This window comes from Electrophorus electricus, chromosome 9 (genome assembly GCF_013358815.1).
Source record: "Electrophorus electricus isolate fEleEle1 chromosome 9, fEleEle1.pri, whole genome shotgun sequence".
In the NCBI taxonomy this organism is placed as follows: domain Eukaryota; kingdom Metazoa; phylum Chordata; class Actinopteri; order Gymnotiformes; family Gymnotidae; genus Electrophorus; species Electrophorus electricus.
In genome coordinates, this window is record NC_049543.1 from 16701714 (window position 1) to 16719213 (window position 17500).

The following is a 17500-nucleotide window of genomic DNA, read 5'->3' on the forward strand; positions in this document are numbered from 1 at the left end:
GGTGTTGCAAGAGGACACAGGGCATCTTCAGAGGGCTCTGCAGTCCGAGCGCATCTCACTCACCACCACGCTTAGCGATCCCGCTTGCGAGCGGGGTGAGATGGCCCGCACCTGCAACACCATCCGGGCTGCACTGGGCCAGCTAGCCCTCAACTCCGACTTCAGAGGGGTAGCACAGGCACTGTCCACACACACACACACACACACACACACACACACACATGCACGCACACAAAAACACGCACACTCACAAGCACACAGAGAATCTTGCACATATAAACATACACTCATGCACACTTATGCACACACACACACACAAAAAACACGCACGCTCACATGCACATGCACGCACAGTGACAAAACACACTCAAGTACACACACACATTTATGTCCCTAAAATCACACACAGAGATGTACACTTATGAATAAACACCACTAATCCCTTACACATGAGTGGAAGCCTGAACAACTTCTTACAACTCTTTTGGTTAATTTCCTGCATGTGTATCTGGAGCTTGTCCTTTGAACTGTGTGTTATGCTGCAGCTACCTGATATCAACACCCAGCTATCCAAGCTGGAAACGGTGATGAAGACTGACCTCAGCTACATCATACAGAAGGTAGGAATACATGCAGCGTCTCCATTACCTACTATGTAAGCATATAAGGGTGAAGTCTAGTCTCCTGATGCACATATATGCGTGCATTACTGTGTGACTTATTTCCACTATGATTAATGTGTGGTATCAACCACACTGTTGTACTATCATCTCCATTCTCTGAGTCTTTCTGATTCTCTCTCTGTGTGTTTAGGGTTACTCTGCCTTTAACGACATTCCAAGGGTAGTGAGCGAGCAGACAAAAGGTGTTAATCCCAGTGAGTTATCTCCCTCTCAAACCTTAATTAAAGTCATTGGTCCCTCTCAGTCTGCAACACACAGCTGATAATAGCACACGTTAGCTGACTGAAAATTCAGTGTTCATCATTAATGTGATGGGATGCATGTATACTGGACACTGAATAGTGCCCTTTCCTCCATTTTTACACTTGTCTGATTTAAACTGCAGCCCTACCAAGTAAGTTCCTCACTCTCATCAGTATAGTGCTGTGTACTCCCTCTATTCTCTAATCTGTACTACCCTGGACCCCCAAAGAGGTGCTGTACAAATGGGTCAGTAACATCAGAGTGAAACCCTTAATGTCAAAATGACTCCTTGTTCTAGGCATTCTTTCTGTGCTTTCTCTAATATCCCTGATCCTCAGAGATACTGTGGCAAAGTGAAAGCCATATACTTTGTCATTAAAGCATTTAGTCAATAGCGATGTCCCAAATGCTGGTGCCATAATAAAACAAATGTTCTAAGACTGGGTTGCACCTTGGACAGAAAGGTGCTGAATTGAAGACACCCTCAATAACATCCCTCCAGAGCGCTTTAAAATGCTCAGTAGAGAAGACTAGATTAGTCATGTTTCTCTAGCACTTCAATGCTGGTAAATTAATACTTCTTGTTATTCTTTCTTTACCTTCCTTTTCCTCTTTTTCATGTTGGACTCACCTAATTCTGGTCTCTTTTTCTTCTTCTCTCTGTGGTCAAGGAGTAAAGGCTTTGTTGGATAAGTCAGGTGCAGAGATAGTTAACTTTGTTAAGATGTTCCCAGTGGAACCAGCTGTGGACAACTTCACCAAGTTCCTCGCAGAAGGCCAGAAGAAAATTGAAGCATACTACCCACAGATTGACCAGCTCGACTTCTACCGGTAACAATCTGCTTCTCCACCCCAGGAAATGATAGGCAGTGGCTTGGACTTAACTAAGCACAGACTCAAAAATGGCTTGAAACATGTCAATGTTTGTTTGCCAGTATGACCCAGTGCAATTGATCTGCCCATTTGCACCTAGAATGGATAACACAGATCATCTGCCCCTACACAAATTCAAGCCTTGAAGCACATTGAAAATGACATGAGGGCAGGTCACCCTGACCTCTGATCTGTACCTTCATCCCTCTGCAGATGGGTAGGCTGCGTTGCTCTGTGCTGTGTGCTGGTGCTCATCTTGGCCTTCAATCTCCTGGGCTTGCTGTGCGGGACGTGTGGCTATGATAAGAATGCTACACCCACCACGCGTGGCTGCCTGTCTAACAATGGTGGCAACCTCCTCATGGCGTGAGCGGCATAAATGCATAAACACATAAGCACGTAACACACCATTCAGAGATAAGACACATATGAAAACACTTTAGTGCCAGGCATAAAAGACTGGTTTATACTGGTGCCAAATCGTTCCATATACAATGTTCTATTAATGTTTTTGTTTATGTGTTTATTCATTTTTCTTAGAGGTGTTGGCATAAGCTTCATCTTTTCCTGGGTTCTCATGGGAGTTGTGGTCCCCATATTTTTCACTGGGGGCAACATGGAGAAGCTTGTATGTGAACCACTGGGCAGTGCACAGCTGTTTGAGGTATTTGTACCAGCGAAGAGGCCCGGCAGACAGCCTAACATGGCAACGCTGTGCGAGATTATGTTACATGCAGATTGTGTTACATGCAGGTACTGATACTAGTTGATAAAAAGACCAATTAATATACTCACTGAAACGTTACCAAGAGCAGACAATGTCCAGTGTATGAGGTCCAGTGTATCATGCTTCATAATAGATTTATGATGACAGAATTATAATAATTATCTCAGCTATAGCAACACATACATGAACGTCTATTATCAACATGTATTTTCCTTGTTGTCATTTGAACTCAGTGTACTTTATTATATGTAAAATCAGTGTAATGTCTGACACTTTCTGGCTTATCTTTTTGAAAAGGTCATAGACACGCCATACCTGGTCCACCCTGGCAAAAAAAACTTCCTTCCTGGATTGCTGTTTCAAGACCCTGAAATTGACCTTACCATGGGCAGCCTGTACAGGTGTGTGCGTGTGTATTTCATGTCTCGGTTGTGAGAGGGTTATAACAAGTTTGAACTACTTTACCCAAAATGTATTATTTTCTTCTTTATAAAACAATAATAAAGTAATAATGAATAATAATATAATAGGGCGTCTAGGATAAGAATCAAGCTTTTTACTAGGGATTCAAGTCTTAGATGTGATTGTGTCCATCATGCTTTTAGAGATGGTTAATGATTTTATTCTTTGCCATTACTGACTACTGTGTGTGTCCACTAGTGGGTAGTAATGCTGTATGGTTTGTAATGAGATGTTTTTTTTCTTTTTCTTTTTGACAGAGACTGTTACAAGAATAATGGCATCTATGCAGCACTGCATCTGGAGAACAAATTCAGCTTCAGCAAGTTTATCAACACCACAGTGGTGAGTTTCATAACTATCAGTGTAAACTATTAATATGCTGACAGAACGCAAAATGTTTTTCTTAACTTCTAACATTATCTGAAATGAAGCACAATTATCCGAAACTATCCATACCTCATCCTCTTCCAGATCTTCTTTCGTTGTTGAGCTTCATTGTAAAAAGCACAAAAACACACATGTGGAGCTTTTTAGTTATCCTGATGTTCTGAACAATGCATCAACAAATTTGCTTCTTAGTGTTTTCAGTTGGAATTTTTTGTGTTAACTCTAATTGCTGATTGCATGACTTGAGTTTTAATTGCTGTGCTAGTGTTTTCTAAATCAGAGTGGTGAGTAAACAAATAAACAGTGTCTGAAAACCAGAGAATAATGTTTTGAGAAATAGGTTTTGGAAAATTAGTCTTTCTTTTAATAGCTGACGAAACAGCTTGAGATATTTGGTTGGAATAATTTTTTGTGTGCAAGTCATGAAGAAAGACTGTAAAGAGAATTATAGAAGATTATTCCTCTCATTTTGATATGTGGAACAATAGATATATATCAGTGTGTGTGTGTGTGTGTGTGTGTGCGCGTGCGTATGTGTTCATGTTTGTGTTCGTGTGTGTCTGTGTGTGTGTGTGTGTGTGTGGGGGGGGGGGGGGTTAACAGTTTAATGATGAGCTCACTGAGATATTTGAAGGACTGAATGTGGACCTGCAAGGTATAATATTACTGGAGCAAGAAGGCAAAGACAACCTCATCAACTTTGCTAACACAGGCCTCGGAGAGATCAACTACCAGGCATACCTCTCAGTGGTAACACACACACATGCACACGTGTTCATATACGTTTCAAATCATCTAAATAACAGGCCACTTCTTGTAACCTGGGAAGCATTTTTGCCAGTAAATGCAATATAAAGATTCATTTATGCAAACTCCAACACACCACACACACACACACACACACACACACACACACACACACACACACACGCACAACTTATCAGAGATATCAACCACTTCTGTGTGTCTGCATGCGCGTGCACGTGTGTGTGGGGGGGGGGGGGGGGGGGGGGGGGGGTGGTGGTACTGTTTGTCAGGTAAATAAAGGAGTGACTGCTGGGGATCTTCTCTCATTCACAAATGAACTGGAGACTCAAGCAGACCAGCTGGTGAGTAAACCAACCTTCTCAACAATACCAGTTTAGCATTTAGTCAAAATGAACAATAAGGTTTCTAAACCCTTTACCTTTGATCAAATTGTAGACCCACAATCCAAAATTGTAAACCCACAATCCTTCTCTTTAGTGAATAACGTCTACATCTACACTTCAGTCCATATACTATATTTAAGCATGAATTCTTCATATTTTTTAATTTCCAATTTTTATTTCATGTTTTGTCCTGCGTATTTAACACATTGCATATTATATTCTACTTTTGCCATATTAAGAACTAATATATTTGAAAGGTGCAAATCAGCACTTCTAATGAATCTTTTTTTTATCAAAAGCAAGTGCTCTTCGTGAGGTAAAATAAAATTACTAACCTCTGGAAAGTTTTTGAGGTTTTACGATGTCCTCCATGTGTGGAATTAAACAAAACCCCTATTGACACACACACGTACACACACCTCAGGAACATGTAAAGTAGTTGACTGAGGGCATTTTAAAGTGCCAGTGTGGGCGTGATCTCCGAGGTGTGTGTGTGTGTGTGTGTGTGTGTGCAGACTGTACTCATTCTCACACTGTCTCCTCCTCCCTTCTCAGCCCCGTGGCGCTCTGGCCAATGCCCTGAGAGGTCATGCCAGCAGCATCCGACATATCCATAAAACTCAAGTAGTACCCAAGGAGCAAGCTATGGTAATCTCTCTCTCTCACTCTCTCTCGTGCACACACACACACACACACACACGCACAAACTCAATCCAACGGTACCAACAGTCTTTTCGACTGACTCATCCACCTGTCCCTCTTTTTTGTTACTCCTTCTACTTTATTGCAACTAAAGAAATTTGTGAGAGCAAGGGTAAGGTCAGAGTTCAGAAAATGTGATGTAATATAAGAACAACAAAAATAATATTAATCCCAAGCCCCCTTTGTGCCTTATGAGCATTCATGACCAGTTGTTTATATTTGTGTAGATATGTGTTCAGAATTACTGTGTGTTATGCAGTTGTGTTCCCTTTTTGTCTTTTTGTTCACTGTGCCTCAGTGTTCATTGTGGTTTATCTATTCCAGATGTTAATGTATACATAAGATTGTATTTGTCCTGTATATTATATGCATGTGATCTTTCTTTATTCTGTAACTGATTAAACACGTGACCTGTCACTTATATGGCACCCTTTTTAGTTCACTTGAAGTACTTAACACTCTGTCTAGTCTTGCCAGTCTTTGTATGTAAGCAGTTTGCAAGTCTTGACTGGTAACCTTGCTTTTCTTTCAGAGTTCACTAAGTCAAAGTATCAGGTTACTGCAGACCACCTCTAAAGAACTTCCTGTGAGTTATAAAAACAGTACCCAACTGTTTTGTTTTGTTTTGTTATGTTTTTTTGTGGTAGCATATTCTCCCTCTCTCTTTCTCTCTCTTCTTTATCTCCTTCTTGTTCTCTCTTCCTTTCTCTTCTTACTTTTCTTTTTTTCACACTTTCTATAATTTCTTTCACTCCTTCTGCTTCTCACACACACACATGCGGAGCCGATTTACTATTGCTTCTCTGTTAGTCTAAGGTGACAAACGTGCTGAGTGCCATTGAAGCCGTGGAGTATCTTATCACCAGCAACGCCACCCATATAGTGAAACAGGTAGAGACAATGCACCCAATCTCCGACCCTCTCATGCTCTCAACCACCCAGAACAAGCACAACTCATCTTTCAAGTCTCTATGATGGTTTCCTTTTTCCATCACAGGAGACTGATAAATACGTTAAGAACATGTTGGGATACTTCAGACAATACACTCACTGGGTCCAACATTCGGTGAGTGTGTTTGTGTCTGTTTATGCAAGTGATTGGTTTGGCAGTCTTGTGTAACACTATCACATTGTAACTTAACATCATTATGCTAACATTGAGAGTCTGTTTATGCTGTAGAGTAAGTTATTGTGTGCAGAAGTATAAGATGACATCTATGTATAATTAGTATGTATAAATGCACAAGTGATGTGTGTGCGCACAAGTGTTTCACTATAATTTGCCCTATACGGCCTTCCATATTATGTATTCCTTTAGCTAATGTATTAATTCACGGTTAAACGCTTTCTCACGCATTTTCAAGTGCACGATCACATTGTTTTATGCATGTTATTAAACTCTGATGTGTACACTGTCATATTTCGGATGTCCTCTTACACACACTAACGTACTTCTCACACCTTTGCTCTGTTATTCTCACATTTTCATACTTTCCCACACACTGTTATTTTTTGTGTTAGCTGTGTGCTTGTGCATATTTATATCAAATAGTGTGTGTGAGAGCTTAATATTTAATGTAAGAATTATAGAAGTGCATGAGTTTAATGGGCTTTGAAAAGGAATACGATGGTGTATGCATGACAGTTTGATTGTGTGTGGGAAAGACTAAAGTGTATACTCAAGTGTGTGTTTGAATACAATAGAATTATGAATGAATTATGAATTTTGAATAAATCATGACCTAAATGGCTCATCATAAAGTAACATACCGAAAATCGTTAGTGTATTGCATGTAGATTGTTCTCTATGTACTGCAACTACTAACTGCATGTAACACGGGTTGATAATGTGTTTCCCTTTAGTTAACAACAGATGTAGCTCAGTGCAAACCCATCAGCAACATCATAGACTCACTTGAAATCATTGGCTGCAGATTCATAATAGACTCAGTGGTAAGACACACACTGCTTTCCCTGCATTATGTATATATATATATATATATACACACACACACGCACGCACACACACACACACACACACACACAATAATGAGGGCGGGACATTTTATCTGTACCAGCACACACAATAGAACATAATACTGTTTGCACATACAATGTTAAATCTAAGTCCTGCTGATTGCATAAACAGAAGAAAATGTTTTTGGAGAGGTTTGGATGTGTCTGTATGTTTGTGTGTGTGTGTGCGTGAGTGAGAAAGAGGGAGTGAGAGAGAAAGAGTGAGAGAGAGACATAGGGAGTGAGTGAGCAGGCATGAGAGCATGATGTAGATGATGAAATACTGCAACCCTGCCTGAAATATTCTACCGGTTGGTTAAAAAATCATAGACTGGTACCAGTGTGCATGTGTGTGCATGTGTGTTATTGTGTGTGTCAGTGCAAGTGTGAGTTTCTAAAGTTTCTAAAAACACTCAAATTCAAGACACCTAGTCTCTCAGTTTTCTATAAATACCACCTCACAGATGTGTGTCACTTAAGGTGAACTTACGAAATTTAAGGTCACACTGAGCTCAGTTGAACCCAAAGTTCCTGCAGGTTCAGTTCAACTCAGGGACCTTAATTGGATCTGAATTTCCATTCCTGAAAGCAAAGGGGATGCAGCCAGCTATGCTGTATGTCAGGGGCTTTATGGTAAACGAAGAATATCCCCATAATCCAAGTCAGTCTCTCTGCCAGCCTAATGAATGCAAAGGATGGCCCAGAACATACACTTATAAATTTCTTATTCAGTGCAGCACACTAAAAAAGAAATATCTATATTTTGAAGAACAGACTATGTGATATTAACTGCCCTTGTGTTTGTGATGGACAGTTGATGTCCAAATAATTGTGATGGACACGAATTAATTGAGATTTGTGTGTGTGTGGGTGTATGCATGTATGCATATGTGTGTGCGTATTTGTGTGCACGTGTGTGTTGTAGAACACAATCTGGTTTGGTCTGGGTGGCTGTTCTTTGTTCCTTATTCCCAGTATCATAACGTCTGTCAAACTCGCCAAATTCTATCGCAGGATGGACACCGAGGACGTTTTAGATGAGTACGCGAACTCTCATAAACAGACACACATATACACACATGCATTTATAAAGTCTTTGTAATCCACATGTAGATGGAATATTTTTGTTTCTGTATCCTCTAAAAACAAGCATCCAAACTCTTAACTATTACCAAAGAGACTATAAGATGCATAGTTTGTTTTAAAGGAAAATGCCATTTTAACTGTAAATGCAAATCCTTGCTTAGACATTTCTGACATTTCTTCCAGGGATTGCATAATTACTTCTCCTCTCCTCTCATCTTCCATCTTTCTCTCGGTTGAATACTTTCAGTTCTCCAGCAGCTTGGCACTTCACTCTTTAATAACCATTTCCATTCCATTTTCCACTTTTATTTCGTGAGTTTCTACATATTTTTCAGTTCCTATTGCATTTTTAGCCAAATCACATTTCATTACTCTGCATCTTTTCTCCTCCTCTGGCCTCAATATTCTCTTGTAGTTTAAAATTCTTCTATATTTACAAATCTTTTTATTGAAGGGTACCATTGTTTAAGGAAATAAAAAAACTTGTAAAATGAATCTCCAGAAATAAATGTATTCTTTTTCACATGTGCATTTTTAGTATCTCTGAGAAACATTTGAAACATATCCATATATCCATATCCATTTTGTCCTAAATCTATCAGACACCACACATTCACAACATATTATTCTCCATTCCTTGTTTTACATGGCTTTCATTTTTCCTTCTATATTCATGGTTTTGTTTTCAGTATGGACATTGCTATCAGTGGCTATCATAGCGATCGCATCTACAGCATAAATACCCCAGTGATAGCGAGGTACGGTATGGCTTTGCAGTGTTGGCCTGCATGCCTCTGCATAGTCATCACATAATGGTGAAGGGAACTGCAGTGGCTTAAAGTCACAGTCCTTTATGCAGTGTTACAGCAATGGCATAATTGCATTAATGGTTATGTAGCACTTTGAGTGTGGTTAGAGCATCAAGAAAATGTGTTATTCTGATTATTCATTCGTCATTTTTATCAAAAGTTCAAAAGTGTCTTGTATGCTGCTAGAGGCTTACACTCTAATATTCTGATGCCTTTCAGCTGCCAAGATTGATTCACAAATGCACCCTCAGCCAATGAGTCATAATGACCTTTAAACTGGATGTGTTTCAGCTATCCTTCATATGACACAATGACACGGTACCCTCCGGCCTCTGCGCCGCCGAGACAGCTTGACTGGTGACACATGCAAGCACATGCACACATTTACATGCCAGGGACATCCAACCCAGTTCAGTGCAAACAGGTATAGGAGCTTTATCCATTTGAGTGTATCCTCAATTACTCGCACTGTGTCACTGCTGCCTTTACTTTGCTTGTAGACAACTCATTGACTTCCATATTTCTTTAAAATTTTGTCTCTGCTTGTTTACAAAAATGATTCTTTCACATGATCTATACACCCATGTTATAAAGTGCTCCTTCTTCATTCACTAGTACATGTTTTTCTTCTCTAATGCCACACTGAGACTTCCCTACTGATTCCCAGTGTTTCTGAACCTCAACGTCCTCATTTTTCCATCTTCTTCATTGTCCCTTATGGCTCTTGGTCTGCAGGTTCTGCGTGCAGATGTCCACCAGGACTGTACTTTACTGTAGCCATTGTCTTAGCTGCTTGCCTGTGCGCATGTTCCCATTTGTTTCGGGGAATTTGTTGAAGTTATCTGATTAATTTGGTTAACTCTTTTCACATCTTAATTCAAGTCCTCAAACCTTCTATGTTTTTCACTGTCTAGGTGTAAATTACCATAGCTCACAAATGTTTGCCATTATACTCTACAGTTTTCAGGGATTATGGATGTACAGTATTATTCTCGTGTTAGTTTAAATGTGTTTGTAAATGTGGAGAGTCCACATTCATGCTCTGCTTCAGCTCCAAACTAATCTAAGGCAAATTATGAAGAACACTTGAAGCTTAGTTAGAGGGAAAATGTGGATACTTCAGTCATGCTTGTGTACTGTTTTTAGAAACACTGGTTGAAATGAAGTTGATGATGTCTTTTCAGAACTTGTCCGATCATGTTTATTTCTGTTCATTTACCTTAGTGGTCCTGAAACCTGGAGCTAGACCAGCCATTAAGGTAAAAAGAACACATTCCCACTTTTGAGAGCTATAAAGAAAATGTATATGTTTATATGTTTAATGGTATTTATGTATTTATTCACGTTTTTGAATATTTGTCCTTTATGATTACTTCTGTTCCAGAAAAAGAAGATAGGAGATAAAGGGGAATAACAAGGATGGCTTCTGTAAAACCAACTTACACCACCTCCTAAAACTGTGACCTATGGAAAACCTGATTCTGTCACTGTAATACGGTCTTGATTTTAAAATCAGTGAAAGACAACTGTAGTAGTTTCAGCCATTTTATATTTCACTCCTGAATGCTGGTTATGTGGGCATTAGTACTTATAATAGTGCTGAAACTTCCTGACCATGAATTTGTTTAAGACCTATAGCTGTTTTTCAGATTGTTCCTTCCCGGAATGTTTCTGGAACATTTGTACTTTTGCTAATACTAATTTTATAAACCATTTCTTTTAGTAATTTTCATTCAAAAATGCGTAGAGTTGCTGATCATTTTGCAAGGAGCTTTCAGTAGACTAGCTTTTATTAGGTTGGTTTTCTCGTAACAAAATGTAAGTTTAACATTAATAGGCAAAGGTGTCGCAGATCAAAGCTTAATGTGAAAGTATGGAAGAGAGATTTCTATGACTGGCAGCTGAGTTATATCTGGCTCCTATAATTCAGAGCATATATATAAAAGGTGTGTTATAATTGTTGTGCGTAGTCAGGTCCTTCTAAGCAAAAAAAAGTCGGTGAAAAATAGTATAAAAATTTCATAAATAATGGAAAATAAAAAATCCTTCACATTGGCTGCTTTGTACTTGGTTAATAAAGGATATTACTATTGGGGAGTAGTACTAATCAGAACTGCTTATTAGTATGTTTTCCAGGACTTGTTGCTGTGCATGAGCCTATGTGCCTCATCTGATTCAGCTGCTGTAAGTCTGTTATCAAAATGAAAGGAAATAATGATTTTCACTACTGTATAAGGAGTAGTGATGAGGAGATGCTGATACCACTCTTATATAGTAGATTTCCAGATGTATAGGGGCTGGCCTATATCAGCCTAGCTATTCTCCATGTTCTAAAGAAAGGGCTACTGCATTATTAGTAAAACATCCCTGACTAAGTATATGCTGGTCAGCCAACTTCAAATGGTGACTAGAAGTGAGACAGACATTGTGGCATGTGAATAATATCTTCTGAGCGATTGTTCTTAACAGCTGCACTAGGTGCAGTGGCTAAACACGGAAAGTAGAATTGCAGCACCAAGACCACTTTCTGGTGAGGAAACAGAGGTTCTTGGGTATGGAGTGCAGACCTATCACAAGCCAATATTTTTAACCATAATAATGCAGTCTCCTCACACTGTTAAACCATAGTGTTAGTATTCAAAAATCAAGCATGGCATGACAAGCAGTCAAAAGTTGGTTTCTATCTTATTTTCTGCGCTAGACGCAGTCAGAGGCCACAGTGCACTTTGTCCTCTGCTAAAGTCTCTAAGGTCACAGACTTTAAGGTCATGTAAGCAGTGTGATATAGGAGGTTTCACATGCATGCCACTGGAATATGGAGTGTGTGTGTGTGTGTGTGTGTGTGTGTGTGTGTGTGTGTGTGTGTGTGTTCATGCCTGTGTGAGAGAAATTTGTTCTCACTAAAAGGACCTGGAAAATGCCCATATTGCTTTGCTAATGTGCATATCCACTGTTACACATCGTATATCTACTGTTACATGCTTCTCTGGTGTTTAGTTCATAACCAGAATCATCCTGGTGCATTCTCAGTTTCTTAAAATAGACTAATATCACTCTTGTACAGTATGTTTCCAGATGTATAGCATTTTGAAATATCCACATTTAGTTTGAAGTATATATATATATAAATGCATTCATACAGAATGCCAATTTAAACTTCAGAATGTTCATTGTGTATGCTTGAGCCATATGAATGCAGGAGTGGAGAGCCATGTTCTTCACATGCCGGAGGGTGGCTTGCCGTGGTTTAGCTATTCAAAAATGCACACACACACACACACACTGTCACTCTCTCTTCTCTCCTTTTCCCTCTCTTTCTCTCTCTCATTCACCCATCTCTCACTCTCATTTTCTCTCTTTCTTTCTCTCGTTGCAGAACTCTATGAGCTACCAGCAGCTGTGTTCTTGGTATAATTACTTGCTTTAATAAAACAAAGTGAACACAAACTCTGCATTTTATACTGTTTCCTTTGGCATTTTTGGCACTCAAAATATTCTGTTCTCTTTATCCCAGTTCCCTTACACTCAAACACAGAAGCTCATGTATTTCATATGCTAACATATTCACATAAGGAGCATATCAACATAAGCAGACTCAGGGGTGCTGTTGGCAGCTTTTGGATTGCAGTATATAGGACAGGCATTTCTGGTACTAACAAAACAAACAAACGAACAAAAACCTAATCCACCTCCTAAGTATACTCACCTACAGATCATTGCTGCACATATTATGTCAGCTGGTTTAGATATGAAACTCATTAGGCCTCTTCATTTGAAAAAGATTCCTTCAAACTATTTCTCACAGAGCCCTGCATTCTACTTAAATGCAGTATGTTCTTCTACTGAGAGTATAACAGAATACATAAGCATACGGCCAGTGGCTGAGGTAAACAAGTTCCAGGTGAATTAGTCTCCTTGTCATCTCTTTTTATGAAAATTAAGCTTTTCTCACATCAATAGTCAATGGCACACTTCTCTGAGCATGTAAGATTTTATGTTTTGTGAAGGATTTAGAGGTTTGTGTATGTAACCACTCCTGGCGCCCTCCACAAACACAGACACACACACACACACACACACACACACACACACACACACACACACACGTCAGACATCCAAATAAATAGCAGCCCATGAAACTAAAACACACTCTATGTGACAAACCTTAAACACACCTCTATATGCATACACACACAAATGCACAGGTATGTACAGAAGCAACCTAAAAAGCACCACCCACACACACATTCATTACTCTGGAACTCAGTGAGCTCCTGCACTTGGCTCAACTCACTGTGACTCAAAGGCCCCTTTGTGGGGCTGGTGCTTATAAACCCAGTCCACTGCACAGACCTGTTCACTCCACTCTCAGCCACGCTTTCTCCCCCTCCTCCTCCGCCTGAACCCATCCACCCTGATCCACCCCTCCAGCGCCATGAGAGCCATATGCGTGTTTGCCCTCCTGCTGGCCTGCTGTGCCTGGGCTGTGTGCGGCCAAGCGGGCCCCGGCGATGACCTGGTCGCCGCCAACACCACCCTTCCCACCACCTCTGTCGTCCAGCAGCCGGAGCCTGGTGTCTGGGACAAACCCATCCACTTCAACACCAAGGCCAAGGATGCATGCACCATGGTGGTCTCAGGTCATGGCCTAATGACGAAGCTGCGCGTGACCTGCAGGAGCAAGGGTCGCTCATACTGGTGCGAGTACCTGGGCCGGCCCAACGTGTGCCGTCCGTACAATACCAAACCGCGGCACTACTTCACGCAGATCATGTGGGACATGCGCAAGCTGCACAATGCCTGCCAGGGCCTGCACTCCTACAAGCCAAAGATGTGTCATGCAAGCCCTGCCGAGGCCCAGGTAGTCTTCCACAAGTCCTGGCCCCGGGCCACCAAGCCCAAGACGCCACCGCCCGCCAAGTTGCCCAAGCCAGGCAAGCCCAGCGTCTCCAAGACCGCTCCACCCCGGAAGCCAATGAAAGGCACCACGCTGGCACCTATGGAGGTGGCGGAGAGCTCTGCCGACAAACTGGCCAAGGAGTACTGCTGGAAGAGCCTCCAGGGCGTCTGCACCTACATCATCAGCTGGTTCCAGAACTGAAAAAAAAGCTCTCATGCAGGTAATAAACTTATTGAAGAATCCTCTACTGACTAGCAGTTTGGTAGTGAAGGGACCAATTGAGCAGTTTGGTAGTGAAGAGACCTTTACATTTCATGGACATCACTAAATGTTCATAGAATTATATAATCTGATCTAGACTAATATTTAAACACCCTTATCATGCTTATAGTAAATGTGTAAAATGTGCTCTGCTAACTTGCTTATGGAAGAAATAATAAAAAAAAAACACCCCATCTTAATGTTAACATTAGCAGCTAACTAAATAGATGAACTGCACAGATACAGCTATCAAACTGAACAATGAACTAGCAGAATTTATCAAATAAGAACTACTTAATAACAATGAATGAAACATAATTCATATAGTTTGACAGAGTCAGCATTGGTAATGTAATTCAGGGTTAGTGTTAGGATTTACTTTTTGTTTAGCTCTGTTGGATTCTATAAATGTAACAGATTTAAAATGCACTATATGCACTGTATTTGCACTGTAATGCACTGTAAAATGCACACTGAGCACTGAACAATAATGTGACAACAGCATAGTGAGCAACATACTGAGCATTCTTCATAAATAGCCTATATCAATGTTTGCAATTTTGACAGACATTATGTCATAAACTGTCTGCAAGAAGCTAATTTTATGCATTTGTGCAGTGTAATCTATCAATGTGTAGAAAACTCAATGAACTGACTGTTGAACTCCTCTCCCTTCCCCTCCCCTGCATCTAGGTGTGCAGCAACAGACTTTCTGAGCCTCCAGCCAAGGCTGTCCTCCTGGGATTTGTGTGTGTGTGTGTGTGTGTGGGTGGGTGAGTGGGTGGATGTATGTGTACATTAATGAGTGCCAGTAAGGTTTTTTTCCCCCTCAAAGCAACCAACTGTTTCCTCAGTCAGAAAAAGCCCCACTTTGCTGTTATTTGTCAGTAAACCAACTTTCCTACACCTTTATCAGTTTGGATAACAAGTTGTTGTGTTAATGTCTTGTTAGCAAGTTTTTTCAGCCCTTTTTATCCATAGTACTACTGTGTCCTATCATGGTACTTTATGCCAAGGGGAAATATAAAAAAAACAGATACAGATTTGAGTGCAGAGTAGGAGTAACAGCAGCCATAGAGTAAAAACCAAATTGTACTGTTACAGATTATTCGTCTCATTTGACTTTTGTACATTTTCAAAGGTCAGAATAACATGATGAACAGTGACTGAAGACACTGATGCTTCTTCTATATTTGAAATGAAAAACATTTCTAATGTAAATTTGTAATAAACCTACATTGACTTTCTGAACTGTTTTGATTTTTAAAAACAAAACTTCATAATGTATTTATTACCTGTATTGGCAAGGAAGATTTAAAAGAAAAACAAAACAAAACATTGTTTTATCAAATAGAATGATCCTTTTATACAGTGTAGCTTGTTATCATAAATATATTTTAGAGTGCACTGTTTATGAGTGCTGCCAGTGAATGTCCACAACATTAGACAAATGTAATTACTAGCTAATTACTAGTTCTGGTGGGAATATTCACAGATTGTGCTGAATTTCCTGCCAGTCAGATCACTTCAGAGCATCTATCTTTTTGTCCTGAACTGCTTTAGGCAATATGTACCTCCCAGAATGGACCAAGAGAAATTATCAAGCAAATGACTAAACAATGTATGCAATTACAGTTTTTCTGAAATTCTAAAACACTAAACCCCATTCTCAGAATAAAACCGTCAACTGCCAAAACTCATTTATTGAATGAATCACTTTGCAAAATCTTAAAAAATATTCTACACATCTGCTTCAACTTTTTGCAGGACTCTCAACACATTCTCACTCACCAAAGCACAGTTTACACTGTGATGCAGTTGTGGTGCATAATGGTAACCACAGCTGGCAGAATTTAAACACAATTAAAGCACAGAAGCTATAGGTCGCACACAATAAATAAATTTGTCCACACTTGCTAATGATATGAGTAAACCAATATAAACCAGGTCAGAGTGGACAGGCAGCACAGGTGAGTTGAAGGTTGATACCAACAATCGACAGACACAATCTGAGGGGTAGAGGAGGAAGATGGTGTGTAAGGTGTGGTGTACAAGGAGGAAGATGAGGATGAGGAAGAGCAAGAATAATCCCAGTTATTTCAGACAAAATTCTAGCAAGTGTGAAAGACCATGTTCTTGTTCATGGAATAACAATGAGCGAAGCAGGACAAAGAGTACTTACTGTGGCCACCATAATCATGAGATTCGGAGAAGAGAACAGAGAAGATCTCTGTTTTTAGGTGACTGAACATTTCCTGTGTACAAATGCTTTAGTATGTTGCTTCACCAATATAAAGAAGATGGGGATCCATCACAGGTTTTAACCACATATATATTTTTCTGTAGTAATTGCACATTCCCTGTTGTAGAATTACAAGACAGCCACCTGAGAATGGTAGGACTCCTATGTTCTCCCAAGAGATTCTCATAGCTGACATGGTCCTTCAAAACAATACCATTAGACTGTGTGAAACACAGCACCAAGTTGTTGAAGTACATTTTGAAGGAATCAAGTGTCAGCCTTTAAACCATTGAACATATCCTCCAAAGCAATAAAGTGTGCTTGAAGCAAGTATATACAGTACCCTATGAACGCAGCCCAGAAAGGATAAATGAATTCAGTATGTGCAAGTAAAAGTATATTCAAACATACACATTCAGTGCTGGCTGTTTAGAGTACAATACTATGCTACATATTATTGTCATACATACATTGCAATGCATGTAAATCACAAGTAAATACATTCTACACCATGAGTCTGTAATTCTGTGCCACTTACAAAACTTTATCTATGTATATGTATAGGGTGTTTCAACTGGATTCTATGGAAAGACCCCATAAATACATTGTTGTTGTTGTTGAAGTTGAGTTCAATCTGACCAAGAGGAGAAGGGGAGACCATAATATAATTGGCAAATGGGCCGTGGCAGAATTCCTTGTCCAGCGTGGTGGCAATGTCACAATTTATGCAGTCATAAGTAATCATGGGGTTCTCCACCGACATACCACCTTAGGACTATATACCACCAAACATCTCACATTTCTGGGTGATCGTCATGATGTTTTGTTTGGGTGTAAGCAGCAGGAGCTGCTTTGTAGTTTGGGACAATGTCAGTTGCTCACTGCAGTTTTCTGATATGGTTCAATATCAATTGGAGATTTGTTTACCTTCCACCATACTGCCCTTTCTTCAGCCCAG

The 17500-nt window shown here is 40.0% G+C and overlaps 2 protein-coding genes across 2 annotated transcripts in view; both read left to right on the top strand.

Annotated features, from left to right (window-relative positions):
* The window catches only part of prom1b (prominin 1 b), a 30085-nt gene extending 18891 nt beyond the window's left edge, over window positions 1-11194 (top strand). Inside the window, exons 8-26 of the mRNA XM_027026520.2 lie at window positions 1-169; window positions 546-620; window positions 814-877; window positions 1598-1757; window positions 2013-2165; window positions 2340-2463; window positions 2824-2927; window positions 3246-3330; window positions 3979-4125; window positions 4413-4484; window positions 5082-5174; window positions 5761-5814; window positions 6039-6119; window positions 6226-6294; window positions 7092-7181; window positions 8170-8285; window positions 9431-9563; window positions 10364-10398; window positions 10524-11194. The exon at window positions 1-169 is cut by the window's left edge and continues 49 nt beyond it. Of these exons, the coding sequence (XP_026882321.1) occupies window positions 1-169; window positions 546-620; window positions 814-877; window positions 1598-1757; window positions 2013-2165; window positions 2340-2463; window positions 2824-2927; window positions 3246-3330; window positions 3979-4125; window positions 4413-4484; window positions 5082-5174; window positions 5761-5814; window positions 6039-6119; window positions 6226-6294; window positions 7092-7181; window positions 8170-8285; window positions 9431-9500 (1726 nt within the window). The 3' untranslated portion in view covers window positions 9501-9563; window positions 10364-10398; window positions 10524-11194. The remainder of the gene's footprint in view (window positions 170-545; window positions 621-813; window positions 878-1597; window positions 1758-2012; window positions 2166-2339; window positions 2464-2823; window positions 2928-3245; window positions 3331-3978; window positions 4126-4412; window positions 4485-5081; window positions 5175-5760; window positions 5815-6038; window positions 6120-6225; window positions 6295-7091; window positions 7182-8169; window positions 8286-9430; window positions 9564-10363; window positions 10399-10523) is intronic.
* A 2380-nt stretch (window positions 11195-13574) lies between these two features.
* Window positions 13575-14240, top strand: fgfbp2b (fibroblast growth factor binding protein 2b). The gene has a single exon (XM_027026524.1). It carries the CDS (start codon window positions 13575-13577, stop codon window positions 14238-14240), a length of 666 nt encoding a protein of 221 aa, XP_026882325.1.
* The last annotated feature ends 3260 nt before the right edge of the window (window positions 14241-17500 follow it).

Bases quoted from the DNA above. Each gene is read 5' to 3' on its own strand.
- fgfbp2b (XM_027026524.1), top strand. From the start codon at position 13,575: ATGAGAGCCATATGCGTGTTTGCCCTCCTGCTGGCCTGCTGTGCCTGG.